Source organism: Hipposideros armiger, unplaced genomic scaffold, assembly GCF_001890085.2.
Source record: "Hipposideros armiger isolate ML-2016 unplaced genomic scaffold, ASM189008v1 scaffold_201, whole genome shotgun sequence".
Lineage (NCBI taxonomy): Eukaryota > Metazoa > Chordata > Mammalia > Chiroptera > Hipposideridae > Hipposideros > Hipposideros armiger.
In genome coordinates this window covers 321,005-338,593 of record NW_017731551.1, presented here as the reverse complement: position 1 = coordinate 338,593, position 17,589 = coordinate 321,005, and the positions used below count along the sequence as shown (strand labels likewise).

Below are 17,589 nucleotides of genomic sequence, written 5' to 3'. Positions count from 1 at the left end.
CTAAAACAATGCAAGGATGAGCTTTCGTAACTCTAAGGGGTGGTTTGCTCAAATCCACACTATTCTATTCTTTTGCTGACCACCCAATGTGCACTCTACATATTTTGGTACTTTTTCTTTATGCTGCTGTGACAGTCAGTGCTTGATAAGTTATAGTAAAGAAGAATTATTTTCTTCCTATCTTACACACCCTTATAGCTAGAATTATTTTATATAAATTTATACCTTCAAAATATCTTATATATAATATGTACTCAATTGCAATGTTTTTTGTTGAAGCCATGCAGTCTATGTCATATTTGTTATAGGACCCCAAGCTGACTAAGCTATCCCCATCAATCTAGTTAAACCCAGCTCACTTTTTAAATGCTCTAAATTCACTCTTTAAAGGCTTCAGCTGGGTTAGTTTCCCCTGTTCTCCTCTGTGATTGCAGGAATCCTAATATCTCTACTACAGCGCCTCTGTATCGTGTATCATTGTTTATTCCTTACCTTATCTCCCAGGACAGACTCTAAGGGCTAGATTATGATTAATCATCTTTGTATCCTGGATGTCCAGCAGAGTACATGGTTGTACCTAATTTTGCAGCAATAAATGTTGAAGAATAAATGAATAAACAAGTATTTCCTGTGTATCAATATCTGTCCCCTATAAGGCACTGATATGTGCTTTCTGTACAAAAAACTGAAGACTGTGGGGAGACAGAATGATGAGATGAGACTCATACTGACATGAATGATGGATTTTTTTTCTCAGTTTTAATTACAGATAATGTCCCCTTTAACCTCTGGAATTTGAGCTTTCTTACAGACAGGGATGGAGTTGAAGGGAGTCCCCCAGTCCTGCTCATCTTGTGAGCAAGCATTGCTCCACGTCCCTTGGGGACTGAGTTCCATAGGGGTTCCACAGGTGAAAAAGGTGGCAAACACTGGGGTCCAATTTGTTTTTCCCTTTCCCCGATTATTAAGGTGATGCCATCTGCCAAAGAAAGATGGTCATTCATGTCCAAACGTTTCTTCTTTGAGCCTTTATGAAGATGACTGAAACATTTTCTGAAAAGATGGAGGCAAATGAGCTCTCAGTCTCCTCAGATACAGTTTCACTGAAAACGAAGTCCCATTTGTCTTGTGATGGATTGCTCACTGGTACCAACTAATGGTACTAGCTGGTTGATAAGCTTGGGATGCTCACCTTGGAGAAACACAACACAAACAAACAAACACCATTTCTTGTGATTTTTGTTGAAATATTTCCATTTTTAATTTTAGGTCTTCATTTAGTATGGAATTCTCCTCTCATGAGGCACAATAAGCATCTTTTTTCCTGGCAAAACATCCTTTTGATTTTGTCACTGAACAGCCCCTAAAGAGAATACTATACTTACAAACCTGACTTCTGGCATGTTCTCCTATACTTCCTTGTCCTTTCACAGTTCCAAACACCTCTTAAAATAGCTTTGCAGATGCCTTCCCAAAATTTCCCAGGAGCACATCACATTCCGATGTAAGTGACAGTGGTCTGAGAGAGCATTCTGTCACCTCATTGTGAATTTCCCTGACCAGAAACGCCCAGTGTCCCAGACAACACCAATTCCTCAGCTTACTACCAGTTGCTTCTCCTTTCCACTTTCCTCTGATATAAAACAAAGCAAAAAGACAAGTTGAAAAAAACGGGCATTTCATTTCGAAAACATTTGTGTCAAAGCTGATTATATTTATGGTTATCAGGACTTCAAGATGAAGTAATCTGCTATTTGGAAGAAAAGTACATCGACAATTAGGAGAGATGACATCAAATTACAGCTTTCCAATTTGTCTCTTTTTCTTATTCTAAAGATACTGCATGGACAATTTTTGCCAATTTGGCAAAAGATGTGACCACAGAGTTTCCTAATATCATCATGAAATGGGGAAGCAGAAGAAAGAAGTGGATTTTAATTTTGTTTTCTAAAAGGCTGCATCCATTATACTTCCCTCTGCTTTTTAAACGTTGTTGTACATCTTCAGGGAAAAAAACACTATGTAATTTGTTTTCAACTATTCTTTATTATGTAAAGTTAAAAGGTTGAGTTGATATCTTTTTATAAGCATCAACATTATTTAAAAAAATATATTGGTCCAAATAGATAATGCAAGAATTAATGAAAACCTTAATTACTTATATGCAATTACACAAAGCTAAATTAATGGGCTCTCCAAAACTTCTGGGAAGCAGGAAAATAGATACTCTCAAGACTGGCATAGCTCATTGTACAAAGGCTAACTCTTAGCAGAGACCCAGAAGAATGACATAACGGTTGGCCTAAGTTCTGATAGATTGACACTATGTTATTAAAATTTTGACAGTCACTCATGCTTGAATCTCAGCCTTTCCAACAAAACCTTACCACTAAACCAAGAGACACCCTTTGTAAAACATCAGGGAAACAGAAGTGGGGAGAAAGAAAAAGAATCAGAAGTCCCACACAAATGAGGAAGAAGTGCAGAGGTTTTTTTTTTTTTTTGGGGGGGGTGTTTCTTGGTGGTTTTTTTTTTTTTAACCTCAGCTCTTTCTTCGAAGGGATTCAACTTTAAGACTAAAAATAATCACATGGAACATTTCATAGGGATAGTCATGGTGGGGGTAATAAAAGTTGACAATAAGTTGGGTATGAGGCTGTTCAGATCCCGAATCCTGGCTCTATCACCTCAAGTCACTGTTACTCATGAGACAACTCACTACTATTTCTTGATTATAGTCTCCTTAACTATAAAATAAAGGTGCCAAACTAGATGATGCTGAACATTTCACTAAATTCTTGAGTATATGAAGTTGAAGGAACTAAAGGTAAACTGACAATGGTACAATTGTCTCCAAAGTACATATTGTTAACCACTACTTTTACTGTCTGACAGTGGAGTATGTACATAGAATAAGTGTTCAGCAAATATCTACCGAACAAATCAATAAAAGAACAAAGAAATGAGTACTTTGATTCTATGCATAGACAAAGCTGCTAGAGTATGGCAAGTTATCCAGAACGGCACTTAGGTTCGTGATGTAAATTGTCCTACCTCTTTGGTCATATATCTTGCAGACGGAGTCAAGCAAAACGAGTCAGTGGTACTGGAAACACAACTTAGTGTGGGGTAAAAAAAAGTGGTCTGTGATCTGTGCTAGCTAAAATTTGTTTCAAGATATGTCGCACATAAAAACAAACAAGGTGGATCCCTTTATAAGTTCATGTCCTACATATTAATTAGATTACACTTAAGTAAATTAAGAATACTGCTACATACCTACAAAGATAACCCATAGAAAATTTTGCTCAGGCTTAGATGAAGCATTGGTTTCAAAATCAGGAAAGTTTGTCAGAAGGGATTTATTCTGAAAAGAATTTTTTTTTACTGAGCTATTTCAGAAAATAATGACTTGCTATTAGGTAACCAACAGAGGAGCAGATTAGGGTAAGAAACTTTAGACTTCTAGCAGATTAGTAGCATAAAATCATCATTAAGAGAACACTTACTAGGCCCTGCTATGTGACAAGAATACAGCCAGGCATGAGATTCAATGCTGAGAAGAATTTGAAAAGTACACAGCTTGCCCATATGGAACAAGTGTCTTCTAATGAAACCAGAGAATATCAACAATGATTTCATTGAATAAAGGAGTTGAATATAAAGTACCTGTATAAGTTGAAGAGAGGAGCCAAGCAAAGATGTTAATGTTAAAGGTCAAGTTTAAAAGTGAGGAATGCTAGCTGTCCACGGCAAACGCCATGCCTAAATGGCTCGAATAATATATCAAACAGCATCAGTATTCCTAAGGGCATAGAAGAGAGGAAAGGGCACAGCCAAGGGGAGTCCTGAACACTTCTTAGGACGCTGCTTACCTCTCAGATAGAAAGAAGAAGACGCTGTCTGCTATTGGTAAAACAAATTAAGATTTATAGTGCTCCATTTGGAGGTCAGGAGAAGGATCTTAAGTAAGTTTTTGACTTTTTTACTTAGCTGCAACATGAACATGACTGCTGGAGCTTGGAGGGTCAACTGGGAATGGGAAATGGAAAAGAAACAGCTCTGTGAAATCCTTTCTTCCCTCTTCATGTATTTACAGACTTCAGGGAGCAGAAGAGTTGCCCAAACTGGATAAACTAACCATTTAAGTCTTTCGGAAAAGAGGTGAAAGGTTTTTGTTAACTGAATTACAAACAAACAAACAAACAAACAAACAAACAAAACCAACCTTGTAAAAAATATGATAATTGGAAAATAAAAATAAAAATAGTTAAATAAAAACCACAAGATGTCAAGTAACAATGCCCTTTTCTCACTTAAGTACCAAAATAAAGGCAAGTTGAGTAAAGGGAAAATGAAAAAGATACAATTTAAAAATTCAGAATAATAGAAGCACTGCAGCTTCTATTGGAAAGTTCCAGAATTTAAGAAAATGGAAATGTAGGACTAGAGGAAATCTAATACCATACAAAAATAAAGTAATATACATGACTAAATGAAGAAAGTCTTTCTAATGCATAGCTATAACTTATCTTTAAGAAGTAAGGGAAGAGTCCACCAAAAACTATTAGGACTGATAAGGGAATTCAGTAAAGTAGCAGGATACAAAATTAATATTCAGAAATCAGTTGCATTTTTATACACCAATAATGAATGGTCAGAAAAATAAATTAAGAAAACAATCCCATTTACAACTGTTTCAAAAACAAACAAAACCAAAAACAAAAAACTAGGAATAAATTTAACCAAGGAGGTAAAAGACCTGTATTTAGAAAATTATAAGACACTGAAGAAAGAAATTGAAGAAGATACAAATAAATGGAAGCATATACTGTGCTCATGGATAGGAAAAATTAAAATTGTTAAAATGTCTATACTACCCAAAGCAATGTATAGATTCAATGCAATCCCTATCAAACTATCAATGGCATTTTTCACAGAACTGTAACAAATAACCCTAAAATTTATATGGAACCACAAAAACCCCAAATAGCCACAGCAATCTTGAGAAAGAAGAATAAAATTGGAAGTATCACGCTACTTGATATCAAACTACTTCAAGGCTATAGTATTGAAAACAGGCTGGTACTGGCATTAGAACCCAGAAATAAACCCACATCTATATGGTCATTTAATCTATGACAAAGGAGGCAAGGCTATACAAAGGTGTAAAGACAATAAATGGTGTTGGGAAAATGGACAGATGCATGCAAAAAAGTGAAGCCGGACCACCTTCTACTCCGTATAGATGAATAAACTCGAAACGGATTCAAAACTTAAATGTCTTCAATTAATTGAATTAATTAAAGGCCTAAAAACATAAAACTCCTAGAAGAAAATATAGGCAGTAAACTCTGACATTGCTCTCAGTGATATTTTTTTTTGGATCGATTTCCTCCAGCAAGGGAAACAAAAGAAAAAAATAAATAAACAAATGGGGCTAGATCAAACAAAAAAGTTTTTTCGCAGCAAAGAAAACCATCAATAAAACAAAAAGACAGGGAGAAGCTATTTGCCAATGATACATCTAATAAGGGCTTAATATCCAAAGTTTATAAAGAACTCAAAACTCAACACCAAAAAAACTAACAATCCAATTAAAAAATGAGCAGAGGACATGAATAGACATTTCTCCAAAGAGGACATATGGGTGGCCAATAGAAATGTGAAAAGATGCTCAATGTCACTAATCATCAGAGAAAAGCAAATTAAAACCACAATGAAATTATCACCTCACACCTGTCAGGATGGCTATCATCAATCAATCAACAAACAACAGGTTTTGGTGAGGATGTGGAGAAAAGGGAACCCTCCTGCATTGTTAGTGGGATTGCAGATTGGTGCAGCTGCTATGGAAAACAGTTTGGAAGTTACTCAAAAAATTAAAAATAGAACCACCTTATGACCCAGCAATTCTACTTCTGGTTATTTACCTGAAGGAATCCAAAACACTAATTCAAAAAGATACATGCACCCTTATGTTCATTGCAGTACTATTTACAATAGCCAAGATATGGAAGCAACCCAAGTTATATATATATATATATATATATATATAATGGAATATTACTCAGCCATAAAAAATGAAATCTCACCATTTGCAACAACATGGATGGGCCTAGAGGGTATTATTGCCAAGTGAAATAAGTCAGCTTGAGAAAGACAAATACCATATGATCTCACTTATATGTGGAATGTAAAAAACAACATAAGCAAACAAAAGAGAAACAGACTTATAGAGAACAAACTGATGGTTGCCAGAGGGGAGGAGAGCTGGGGAGCTGACTAAACAAAGATGAAGGGATTAATAAATACAAATTGGTAGTTACAAAACAGTCACAGGAATGTAAAATACAGCATAGAGAATACAGTAAATAATGTTGCAACAACTATGTATAGTGCCAGGTGTACAGGGGATTGCAGCAAAAACTATATAAATGTCCAGGCACTATGCTGTACCCCTGAAACTAATATAATACTGAATGTCAACTGTAACTGTAAAAAAAGAAAATAATTTTTAAAAAGAAGGAGAAACATGTGCTGATTGAATGAAAATACCAAAGAAAAACATGCAATGAAATATTATTTAGAGCTAAAAATAAATGAGCTATCAAGCTACGAAAAGACATGGAGCGACCTTAAATGCATATCACTAAGTGAAAGAAGCCAATCTGAAAAGGCTACGTACTGTATGATTCCAGCTCTATGATGTTCTTGTAAAAGCAAAACTATGAGACCGTAAAGATGGGTGCTTGCCCAAGGTTTGGAGGGAGGGAAGGATACATAGGTAACACAGAGGACTGTTAGAGCAGTGAAGCTACTCTTTATGATAGATGCTATAATGGTGGGTACATGTCATTATACATTTGTCAAAACCCATGGAACGTGCAACAGCAGGAATGAGAACTCATGTCAACTATGAATGTTGGGTGATCTAGGCGTGTCAGTGTAGGTTCATCCACTGTAACAAATGGCCCTTCTGGTGCAGGATGCTGATAGTGGGGGAGGCTGTTAGTACAAATGGGTAGGGGATATACGGGGACTTTCTGTACTTTCTACTCAATTTTGCTCTGTATCTAACACGACTCTAAAAAATAGTCTATTTTAAAAAAAATCAACTGCAGCAAGAAAAGCTATCGTTCAATAATTATACATAGTCATGGGGAAAAAAGCAGTTAGAATTTTAGATAGTTAAGCAATTGATATGGCTTCATTTTCAATTATATTGGAAAAATAAAGTATAAGCACATGGGAATTTGGGAGAAAAAAACAATTTTGAAAGTAGTCAGATATTTGCTGCAAGTGGAATGAATAAGTTACACTAATTTAATTTTAAAAAAGCAAACAAGGATAATGACCTTTAGAAAATCTGACCAACACATGGTGCAATGATTTCAATGATTCACAATCCTTAAGTCTTAGGGAAATCAGCTAACGAATTTAGCCACCATCAATTATGCGTCTCACACCAAGAGGCGCCAAAATATAGGAATTAGAGCAATACCTATTAAAGGAGAAGAAAGCAGGACTGCCAATTACAACCAACTCTCTAGATTCAATGTCTACAAAAATGATGGAACTAAACCAGAGGGAAAATATACCACACCCTAGCACTGAAGAAGCCGCAGACAAGCAGGAGCAATTAGGTAGCTGAGGATTGAGGAACGGAGAAAAGATTCAAGAGGAATGGACCGTGGAAACTTGCATTGTGATAAAGAAGCTAAAATAGGCTGGTGAACATCAAAGGGGAGACATCTGACAACCTCTCTTTCCATGAAGATGACCCCCCAGGGTTCTATCTGAACATTTCAATGATAGAAAGATATCATTTTATTTTGTCTGAGTATGGAAACTTGCTGGGAAATAAATTGGGCCTCCTTTTCTAGACCCCTGCTTGAAAATCGAAGTAATTTGAATCTCCAGTAAATTTTTACAGAGATGGAAACCAAGGAGCCTCCTTATAAACTGGGGGGTGGGGGGGGTGGAGGGGGAGATTTTAAAGAGGAATGCTAAAGGATGTGAATTTCCTGAAGAATGTGTTACATAACTAACAAACTGAGAGGGACAGGAGCAATTATCACTTTAATTAATTAGGGCCCTGTTGTAGCTCCCCTGTGAAAGATAATCCTTGATTAAAAGTGTCAGTATGTAAAAATATTGACTGATATTGAAATGTAAGAGTGTGAAATTTCAATTAATTGTAAAGAATTAGCTGGTATTATCATTTACCACTAGGCACTCCTGATTCTCAGGGGGACAAAGAAACAGAGTTGACAGTGGACCTTAATCAGGAACAAAATTAATCCACTGATGGTTCATCCCACAGAATAAGAAGCTCCTTTGGCCTCTTGTTTTCCATCAGCAACGTGGAGGTTAATGTTAAGTAATAACAACTCTTGTGCAGAGAAATGGAATAGGCAGAACAATATAAAATCATCAAATAATATTTTGCTAACATATAGTGTTTTTATAGTGAACAGAAATGTTGCCATGTGTGTATGCTTTATAATATTCATAAAATCATAATTTATGCCTTAGAATTGCCATCGCTGGAAGCCTTACTGACTCTTTCCCCCTCTGCTTAGAAAGAGCTCCCCAGGGACTACGAAGGAGCAAGCATCTTCAAATAGGAAGACTATAATGAGACTAGGCTAGGAGGTGAGTAGCCAAGGCAACTTTCTCAGGCTCACCCGAAACTGATTCCTCTATCATAAAATCTATTTTCATGATTTCATTTTCTGAACATCGACTCAAAGTGAGACATGAGTCCTCCATTCCTTTTTCTTCCCTCTCTCTTTTTCCTTGGCTTTATCAGAATTAGATGTCAAATAATACAATGAGATATTCTTTTAAAGAAACTGTTTATGGCATAGTAAAGCAAAACTAACAAAAACCAAAATTTTTAAACTTACCTTGGACATTAGACATAAGACTGATGCCCAAAGGAACAAAAACAAGCTATTTGGTGTCAACGGGTACCAATTTCTACATGCACAAAGAAAAAAAACACACAATCATTGGCCACATAGGGCTGGCGTGAGGTATAGGAATGACTTAAGTAAAAAAATGGCACAGGTCCTAAAATTTGGTAGACACTCAAAAAAGAGTGTCTGCCATTTCATTGTTTCTGTTGTCATTGTTATTGTCACAGAAGAGTATCTCGCTCAAAATCATGAAATTTTCCCTAGCATGCAAATATCCAGTCATGGAAAATATCCAGTCACACTCACTTTAAAATAAAGGCAAAATTGTGACTCCTTGTTTACTTTTGAGTGACACCCACTGGACAGAGACAACAGAAATGAAACCTACATTGCCTGCCCCTCTCCCACCTTTAGGATTCCCAGCACACGAGTCCAAGGGCAAAATAAGTCTGTAATATTTAGCCTTACACATGAAGACGCGCGAATGCCCAGTTCACTGATAAAATCTGATAGAAAAGTAATTTTAAGGATGAAGCAAGAAAATGGCGGGCAGGCCTGGGAAACACCCTAGCCCCAGGGCTTCTCTTTATCTTCTCCCTCAAATGAAACCAAATGCCTTGAAGCTCTCCAGAGAACACAATTAAGCAGAGTTTTGCTATCATGGTCTATTTTCCTGCTGGTCATATGGTAGAAGCCTCTTCCCTCTATAGCAGTGCTAAGGCAGCTGTGTTCAACAATGTGAAGCTGTGTGTGAAATTTATGTTCTTCCCTCTACCCATCAAATTATTTCATGCTTAGCTTTTATGAAGAGTGGGGAAAATTAGCCTTCGGGTAATCCTTGGGCTAACCATCTCACTGGTTCTAAAGAGCTCCTTCGTCGTTAATTAAATAATCAAGAAATAACAGGCTCGTCTTCCTATATTATTCCATCTTGTTTATTGGCTCTGCATAGCTGGGGAGGTAAGGGAAAGCATCCTTGCTTTATTAAAGTGGAAGAATTCTCTTCATGACCAAGAGTGAGCAAGAACATCAGGAGAAAATCATGACGGCTTTCCTATTCCTAGAGGAGGTATTAGATCAGTCTGTTACTGGGGATCATCACAGTGCGTCAACTTTTTGCTACAGCAACAGCAACATGTAACCCCATTCAGGCCATCCCCTCCTTCCCAGGAAGTCCTCCACCAGGGCTGGGAGACAGAGAGCAAGAGGGCGAGCGCCACGGGCTCAGTCCAGCCAGGTGAGTAATAGAAACCAGATTGGAGAGGGCGCAGGGGAACTTTGGAGTCATCAAGATATCTTCCCAGGAAAACACTGGGGTGATGGCTAATAGAAGCGTGATGTTTATCACTGCTTATTAGTATTACACTAAGAGTAAATTAGATGAAGAGAGGAAGAGGAGGAGAATAGAGAAAAGAAATACACTGACCAGTATTTATTTACCATTTACTCTGTACCAGTCATTACCCTAAGCTACTTACATGTATTATCTCCTTGTGCAGTAGGTGAATGAAGAAGTGGCTGATAGACAGGGCTTGGCCAACAGGCTTTGATTAGTTTTGGAAGATTTCATGTGGGTTTGATTTTCGAGGTTACCTTGGACAGTTGAGAAACAGTGAAGAACTTTTAATACGAGAATGACATGTTCAGATTTGCATCTTAGAAAGGGCAGTCTGGCAGTGTGAGGCACAGGTTGCACTAGGGCAAGACTGGAGGTGAGAGGCCAGTTAGACTACCTGGTGATGGCTCGTGGGAGGGGCTAGAGGTCTGACAAGGGTCTGTGGGTGGAGAGGCAGAGATGAACTCCAGACAAGGCTCCAAAGAGACATGTCTGACTTGGTGACACCATTAGATGGTGACACTAGAATTTGGAGTGAGGAAGAAAGAAGGCACGTTTATAGCATATCAACCTCATTTCTCATTTGTCATGTAATTTGTGATGAACAATAATGTGCAGATCGCTGTTACTATTCGCACAATAATATAGAGTAAAACTTCCAAGTTTCCCTCATAATAAAAAAACAAATTATATATGATATGATATAATATACAATATAATGTGGTATAGTATTGTATGATATATAGTATACCATATAAAATATGTAATCTATAGGAGATAGAAGAAAAACGTTCCCATTCTAAATAATTCCATTTTGAAGTTTTAAAGATTTAAACATATAGAAGGTTCCATGAATGTCTTCTTCCAGCGATATCTCAATGAAATCTCTGTCTCCCATAGGAATATTTTCACAACAATGTGAAACACATACGTGTGTACATACCTCCCCTTGCCCGTAACTTCCTAGAATTCTACATAGCAAACAGCACTTAATATGCCCCGGCTATGATCCTCTTCTACTAATCTATTTGCTTAAAAATATACTAAGTAACAGTCTTCTTGCTTTTGTCTATTTCAAACTATAACAAATTGAAATGCCAAGTTTTCAAAACGATGTTCTCGCCCTATCCAAAGTAATGCGTTTCCTGTTAGTGAACACCAGAGGGCATCATTCCGTGAAAGCCTAGCTTTGGGAGCGGGAGAAAGAGGGAAGGAATTGCATTGCTAATGAAAGAAACTGATTTTTTAGTGTGTACCCTTATCTACCATGAAACATTGCCATGGTAACGGCGCCAGTTAAGATGATTGTATATTTAGGTCACAGTATAAAAGAAGGAGCTTGAACATGGCGGGGGGTGAGGGGGGGTGGGGGTGGGAAGAAGGGAAACGAAATAAAGTTAAGACAAGAAATACATAAAGTGTGGAAGGAAGCAAACCAGTAAGAATCTACCTCACCCTTTTTTGCTAGTAGCAGTTTCCCCGAGTCGCATTATGCCTTTCAAAGCAAAGGTGGATAATAAATTCTAACTAAAATGAAAAGTTGCCACTGAAATGCAGAGCCTTAAGCACCAGCAATCTGGATAAAGATTTCAGCGTTGCAGAAGCAAGAGGTGACTAGACTGGACGCCGGGATGTGTGCGGTTCTCGGTTAGGGACATCTCGCTGGGGAGGCCTCTTCCTCCACTTGAACACTTGTGACGAGTTCCACTGGAAGGTATCAAAAGGATGCTTTCATCCTTTTGCACCAAAGAAAATCTCAGTATAGCTATAGGTGGAAACAGCGTCTGCCAAGACATCAGGTAATTTCGGTGCCCTTTTGTTTCCCTCTGCCAGAAGCAATCACTGATTAATCAGAACCAGTATGTGGTGCCAACTAAGAGCCTAGTTGGCACTGTATCGTCCTTGCTCAGGTTCTAGGAGATCCAACAAGAATATGCAGAGTTGATTAAAAGGATGGAGAGAATGCCGTTGACCTCTGAATACCACAGTTTGCCCCAAACGCAGGGCAGACGAGTGCTACCATCCACAGAGAGCCAATCAGCACAGCACAAGGCAGACTAGAGTCCAAAAGGCTTGCATCTGAATCCAGGGGCTGCAACTGACTAGCTAGGTGACCTCGGGCCATTACTTGTCCCTCTGAACTCTGGTTTCCTCACTGTTAAACCAGAGAAAATAACATCTACTTCATAGGAGTGCTGCAATGATAAAATTGATTCACCTATTCACGCAGTCAACAAATCCTTAATAACCTCCTAGAATGTGCCAGATACCACCTTACACAGTGGGGATAAAGCACTGACAGAACCGATGATAAAATACATATAAGGAGCTTAGGACAGCGCCAGGGACTTAGAACACACTCTTTGAAAATGCATTTCTAATGAAAAATGACCTGTTTCCTTTGCCCCACACATAGCACACAATATTAAAATTACCACCACCTCCACCACCGGGTGACCCAGCAGTCAGTACCCTTGTTCTGATACCCTTTAATCAAAGCAGTCCCCACCTGCTCAATGAACCAAAGGTAGAAAAGTGGGGACAGGTGATAGGGACTGACAGACAGGTGTTAGGTCACAAGGAAGATATTGACAGTGTTTGATATATAGGAGTCCACCGAGGAAAAGCACGACGCGAGCCCACATCATAAAATGCCCAACCACTTCAAATATGTTTAAATGAAGAAAACCAGTCCTTCAGGGGAACCAGGTAACCAAAAGGAAGAAAGGCTAAAATAAGATTAAGAGTGGGGTACTAACGTTGTGCAGTGTCAGATGGTTGCTGGACTTATCATGGTGATCACGTCTTTAGACATATAAAAGTAGAATAACCGTGGTGCACACCTGACACTAACATAATAATATTGTATGTTAGCTATAATTTAATATAAAAAATGTTAAAGAAAAAACAAGTGGGGCTTGAGTGGTCAAGTTTAGACAATTATGATAGGCATTTTCCCTCAGGCGTACTCTAAACAAGGGCTGACATCGGTGATGGAGGTTGAACGCAGCACTTGTGGAGCCTGTTAATAGCACCCACAGATTCCTACCCTCAGGGTTTTTTTTTTCTTTCTCCCATTCCCTCTTCATTTCCCTTTATTCTGCTGTTCCCTCCTCTTCATGTTTTGCGCCTGCTTAAAGTTTGTTTCTTGCTGGGTGTGGGTCAGAGATATGTGCCTCCTGATAAGCCCAGCTATCCTCCTCCCCCCCCCCCCCCCCCCCCAGTCAGCAGGCTAGACAGGACGCTGTTTTCTTCCTACCTCTGAAGCTGCCCCTCCCTTCTGTGCCCTTGAACCTGGGGTCTGGCCGCCCTGAAGTGGAATTGGAAAAATCTCACTGAATATGCGTCCAGCTGCCTGGCCTTGTGAAGATAGTAATCTCTGCCCCCAAAGTTGAGAGGCTGTGGGGACCATTTCAAAGGGTCTTTCACCTATGTTTGACTGTTTCTCCCCACTCTACCCTGGAAGACACAGCTGAGAACTGCAAATACGCTCTTTGGGTTCTCTTGAACTTGAACTATGATAAGGATATTCAAATCTACCTCCTTTCTCACCCTGACCCCCTCCAAACACCCTCAGGCACACCTACATAAACAAACAGGCTTATTTCCTTTGTAGGAAAACCAAGCATCTGTCAGGAGGTGGGTGCACCCTGAATTTTGGGTCCCAAGACTCTTCCCCACTCCCATCTATTCAGTTTTAAACCATTAAGTGAACCTTCCTGCAATTTTCATGCCTATTTAAGGTCAAGTTTTTATTTTTCAGTTTTAATTGGCATAACTGTTTAGCCCAGTAAAGCATATAGAGTCAAGAGACTTTGCTTATCTATTGTACTGTCACATTACTAATTACCAGAACACATTACTAATAATAGTAGTAACAATAAAAAAAAAAAGAAAATCACCTGGCATTAACTTATTGCTTCATGAGTCCTCAGCTGCCAAATCCTGCAAAGCTGCAACATCATTGGCACCAAATTCTTTCATCCATTTGACAAGAGTCCCAAAAGCCCACTTCCTGAATTGCAGCCTAATACAGTTCCCAGTGTGAAGCTCTTGGCCAAAAGAACTGGTTTACTTCTATGATTACCAGTTCCCTTGTCATCACCCTAAAGATCACACACACACTCCCACACACACACCCACACACACGCTTGTTTGTAGTTTCTAAAGTGAATCATCTCTATTCTGTGCTTATCAATGAAAATGTACTTTATCTCCCTGCCATATGCTTTTCAATACAGCATATACATATACACAGATTGCCAACGAAATACAATGCGAAGCCCTTGCCAGGGTGAGCCTCAGGAGTTTGAGTTAGCTCGCTTTCAGAGCCCTCTCAAAGCCCTGGGCTAAATGAAGCGCGGTGCTGGTCCACCCCAGGACAGGGCCATCCGGACTTCCCTGGGCCTGTGAGAGAGGCTCCCAGCCCCCACCCCGCGGGGGGGGGGGGGCTTTGGCCTGAGGCAGAAGGGGCTTGGAGGGCAGGGCACCATAGCCTCTCCAGGTCCCTCGAGGCTCCGCACCTCGGGACACAGAGCCGCCAGGACCAATTCCTCCCAGAGGCAACCCCCACCACAGCCCCAACCCCAATTCTAGCTTTTCCGTGGGTCTTTCCCGTTGCCCCTTTCTCTCTGGAGTCAGGGCTGCCCGGTTCACCTCTGGCCCGGTCCTCTAAGGAGCCTAGGCCATGACAGAGATCGTGATGGTGACCGAAGCCTTGACCGTGGCGGTGGCCGAGTCCGCAGGCGCGCGGGGTCGTCGAGCCAGGGCTGCGTGCCGGAGCGCAGCGGTGTGCAGCGGAGCGTGGGGACGTGTGTTTGTGTTACTGGCTGCGTGTACAAGGGGACGGACACACCACATGGCTGGCTGCCACCTACCCACTGCCACCCAGCGCTAAGAAAAAGAGCAAGAAAAGCAAAACAAACCAAAAAAAGAAGAGAGAGGAAAGGGAAATAGAAAGTCAACGTGGGGGATTCTGAAGCTTGAAGGGCTGGGAAGCGCCATTCTTTGGATGGGCTGGCCGCACCCGGGCTGGCAGCCATGTAACCCATGGTGACCTTAGTCACAGACGCACCGGGCCCGAGAACTGACATGAGGATACCTGGAGGGCGGCTGGGGTGGGAGGTTCGCACGCAGCTCTGCTTGCCTTAGGCGTTTGCCTCTATCTCTCTGCTCTCCGCCCGTCTCTTCCCACCGAGGTGATATTTCCATACAGGCAACAGCCCTGGTCTCATGACCTGGGACTGGGGAGCTCGACGGACCCTCCCTCGGACGATTTGGTGGCTCAAGGCAGCCTCCAGGACGGAGGCGAGCAGGAGGGTCAAGAAAGAGATGCGGGCGCTGGAGGGGGAACAAGGCAGGGTGCGTGTGCCGCTCTCTGGGTGAATTCGGGGGACTCTTCACCACCTGAGAGCTCCCCTAGGCGAGCCTCTTACTACCCCGCGGGGGGCACCCCAGGGGTTCCCGGCAGAATGCACAGGTGCGATTTCTGCGCGACCTACCCTGCGCGGGCTCTGAGAGCTCCAAGTTCATCAGCGATCGCCCAGGTCCGCAGTTGGACCACCAGGGGCACCGGGAATGCAGCGGCCTCTATCTAGAACCCCGAGCCCCGCCAGGGGTGGCCCAGGGCACATCCTGAGGTGGGTTGCTGGCGAAGCCCAGGCCAGGTCTGGGACCTTGCCGACTCCGGGCTGAGACGCTGTCCCCAAGCCGAGGCCGGACAGCCCACCTCATGTGAGGCGCTGAAGTGGGCTGGGGAGGCAGAAGGCTCCCCCTCATCTGTCCCGGGATCCTTAACGCATCCTTATCTCCCCTGCCCCTTGGCCATGCTCCACGGACCGCAGCACGAAACGGTGAAACCGGGGTGCCTTGCTGAGACCGGGCGAGCCGGGCCTCCACCCCAAATGCCTGGAAGAGGTGGCCTGACTCCAGGCGGTAAGGGAGCCTGAGGGGTAATAGAAGGCGAAGCTCTTTTTGTCTTTTTCGTGACAGTTTCTTGGGGAGGAGGTGGAAGGGGGTCGGATGACAGTGCAGGGGTGGCGGGCTGGAAGCGGGAGCGACGCTCCGGCCAGCGGAACTCGCAGGCTGCCTTCCACCTTCCGCGGGACTCAGTGACCCGCGGAATCGCACCCCTGCCCCGCGCGGTGCCTCATTTGCCCCTTCCTGCCAGACCCTCCATCGTGCTCTCAGCCATCCAAGCCCCGGGAGCCGAAGTTCCCGTTTGAGAATGTGCACTTGTGGAGGACCGTTCTCCAATTTCCCAATCCCCCACCCCTCCCCGCCCCGTTCTGGAGATTTGGAGAGACCCCCCCAAGGTACCAGGACCCCTGGCGCCTGCAAGCCGCGAGCTGGGCAGCGCGGTACCCCTTACCTGCCGCTGGTTTGGCTCCAGCCGCCTCTCGGGGCTGCGATTTCCTTGGTGCAGGCTGGCAGGAGCGAGGGGCCCTTCGCGGGTTCGGGGCTGACCTGCCCCGGCGCAAGCTGCGCACCGCTCAAAACCCGAGGCCAGCCGCCAGCTCGCTCTCTCCCTTGATCTTGCACGAGAAAAGGAAAAAGATGTGTTGGTGCCGAGACGCCCGGAGGGGTGGGGCGGGGGAGGCGGGGAGGGAGCGGACCCAAAGGCGCCGGCGAGAGAGAGCCGTGGGGCTGCGGCGCGCGCTCCAGCCCAGCCCGCGAGCAGAGCCGCACATCTCACACGGGTCCCAGCTACTTGACGAGTCAGGAACCCCCTTCGCGGTTTAGACTGAAGTGAAACCGACGCTGCCCCCGCCCTCCACACCAAACCACCCACGAAGCAAAAAGGGCTTTCTCAAACCTGGCTTTCACGAAGACGACGACTCTGGAGAGCAAAACAAAACAAGAGATCTGGATGAACTGGAGAGCTGGGTGGAATGCATTTCTTCACCCAAGTGCTTGGGAAAGTAGTAAATAGTGTAGAAGCAACACCTCCTTCGGTGCCTGTGGCTATATCTAGTGGGATCTGCGGTTTCAAGGCTCTGGCCAACCCGCAGGCTGGCGTGTGTGCGTGTGTGTGCGTGTGTGTGCGCGTGTGTGTGTGTGCGTGTGTGTGTGTGTGTTGTGTGTGTGTGCGTGTGTGTGTGCGCGCGCGTGCGCTCGCTGGAGCGGGTCTCTGCACCCGGCGCCTTTGGTACAGCAGGCGAGTGGGTCTGTATTCGTGTGTATGTTCGATTAACTGCAATGGGAGGACAATTTCTGGAGACAACATTTACAATTTTCTTGCAATATGACAGGATTAGCTGCCGTTGAAGGCGCTCCTCCAATGAGATCTCCTCTGCTCTCTGATTTGGCGGTTCTTCTGAGCAAACATGA

At 42.6% G+C, this 17,589-nt stretch overlaps 1 protein-coding gene across 3 annotated transcripts in view; it reads right to left on the bottom strand.

The window, feature by feature from the left end:
• The window catches only part of CHRM2 (cholinergic receptor muscarinic 2), a 141,021-nt gene extending 123,503 nt beyond the window's left edge, over nt 1-17,518 (bottom strand). Inside the window, exons 1-2 of one of the 3 annotated variants that reach the window (XM_019653292.1) lie at nt 17,075-17,518; nt 16,631-16,793 (exon numbers count right to left, since the gene is read on the bottom strand). Coding sequence is in view for 1 of the 3 variants with exons in the window: in XM_019653291.1 (XP_019508836.1) it covers nt 15,762-15,792 (31 nt within the window). In the remaining 2 variants the exon portion in view is untranslated. Of the gene's footprint in view, nt 1-15,761; nt 16,105-16,630; nt 16,794-17,074 lie in introns of those variants that run through there. The other 2 variants (XM_019653293.1, XM_019653291.1) reach the window with 2 other exon arrangements.
• Nucleotides 17,519-17,589: the final 71 nt, after the last annotated feature.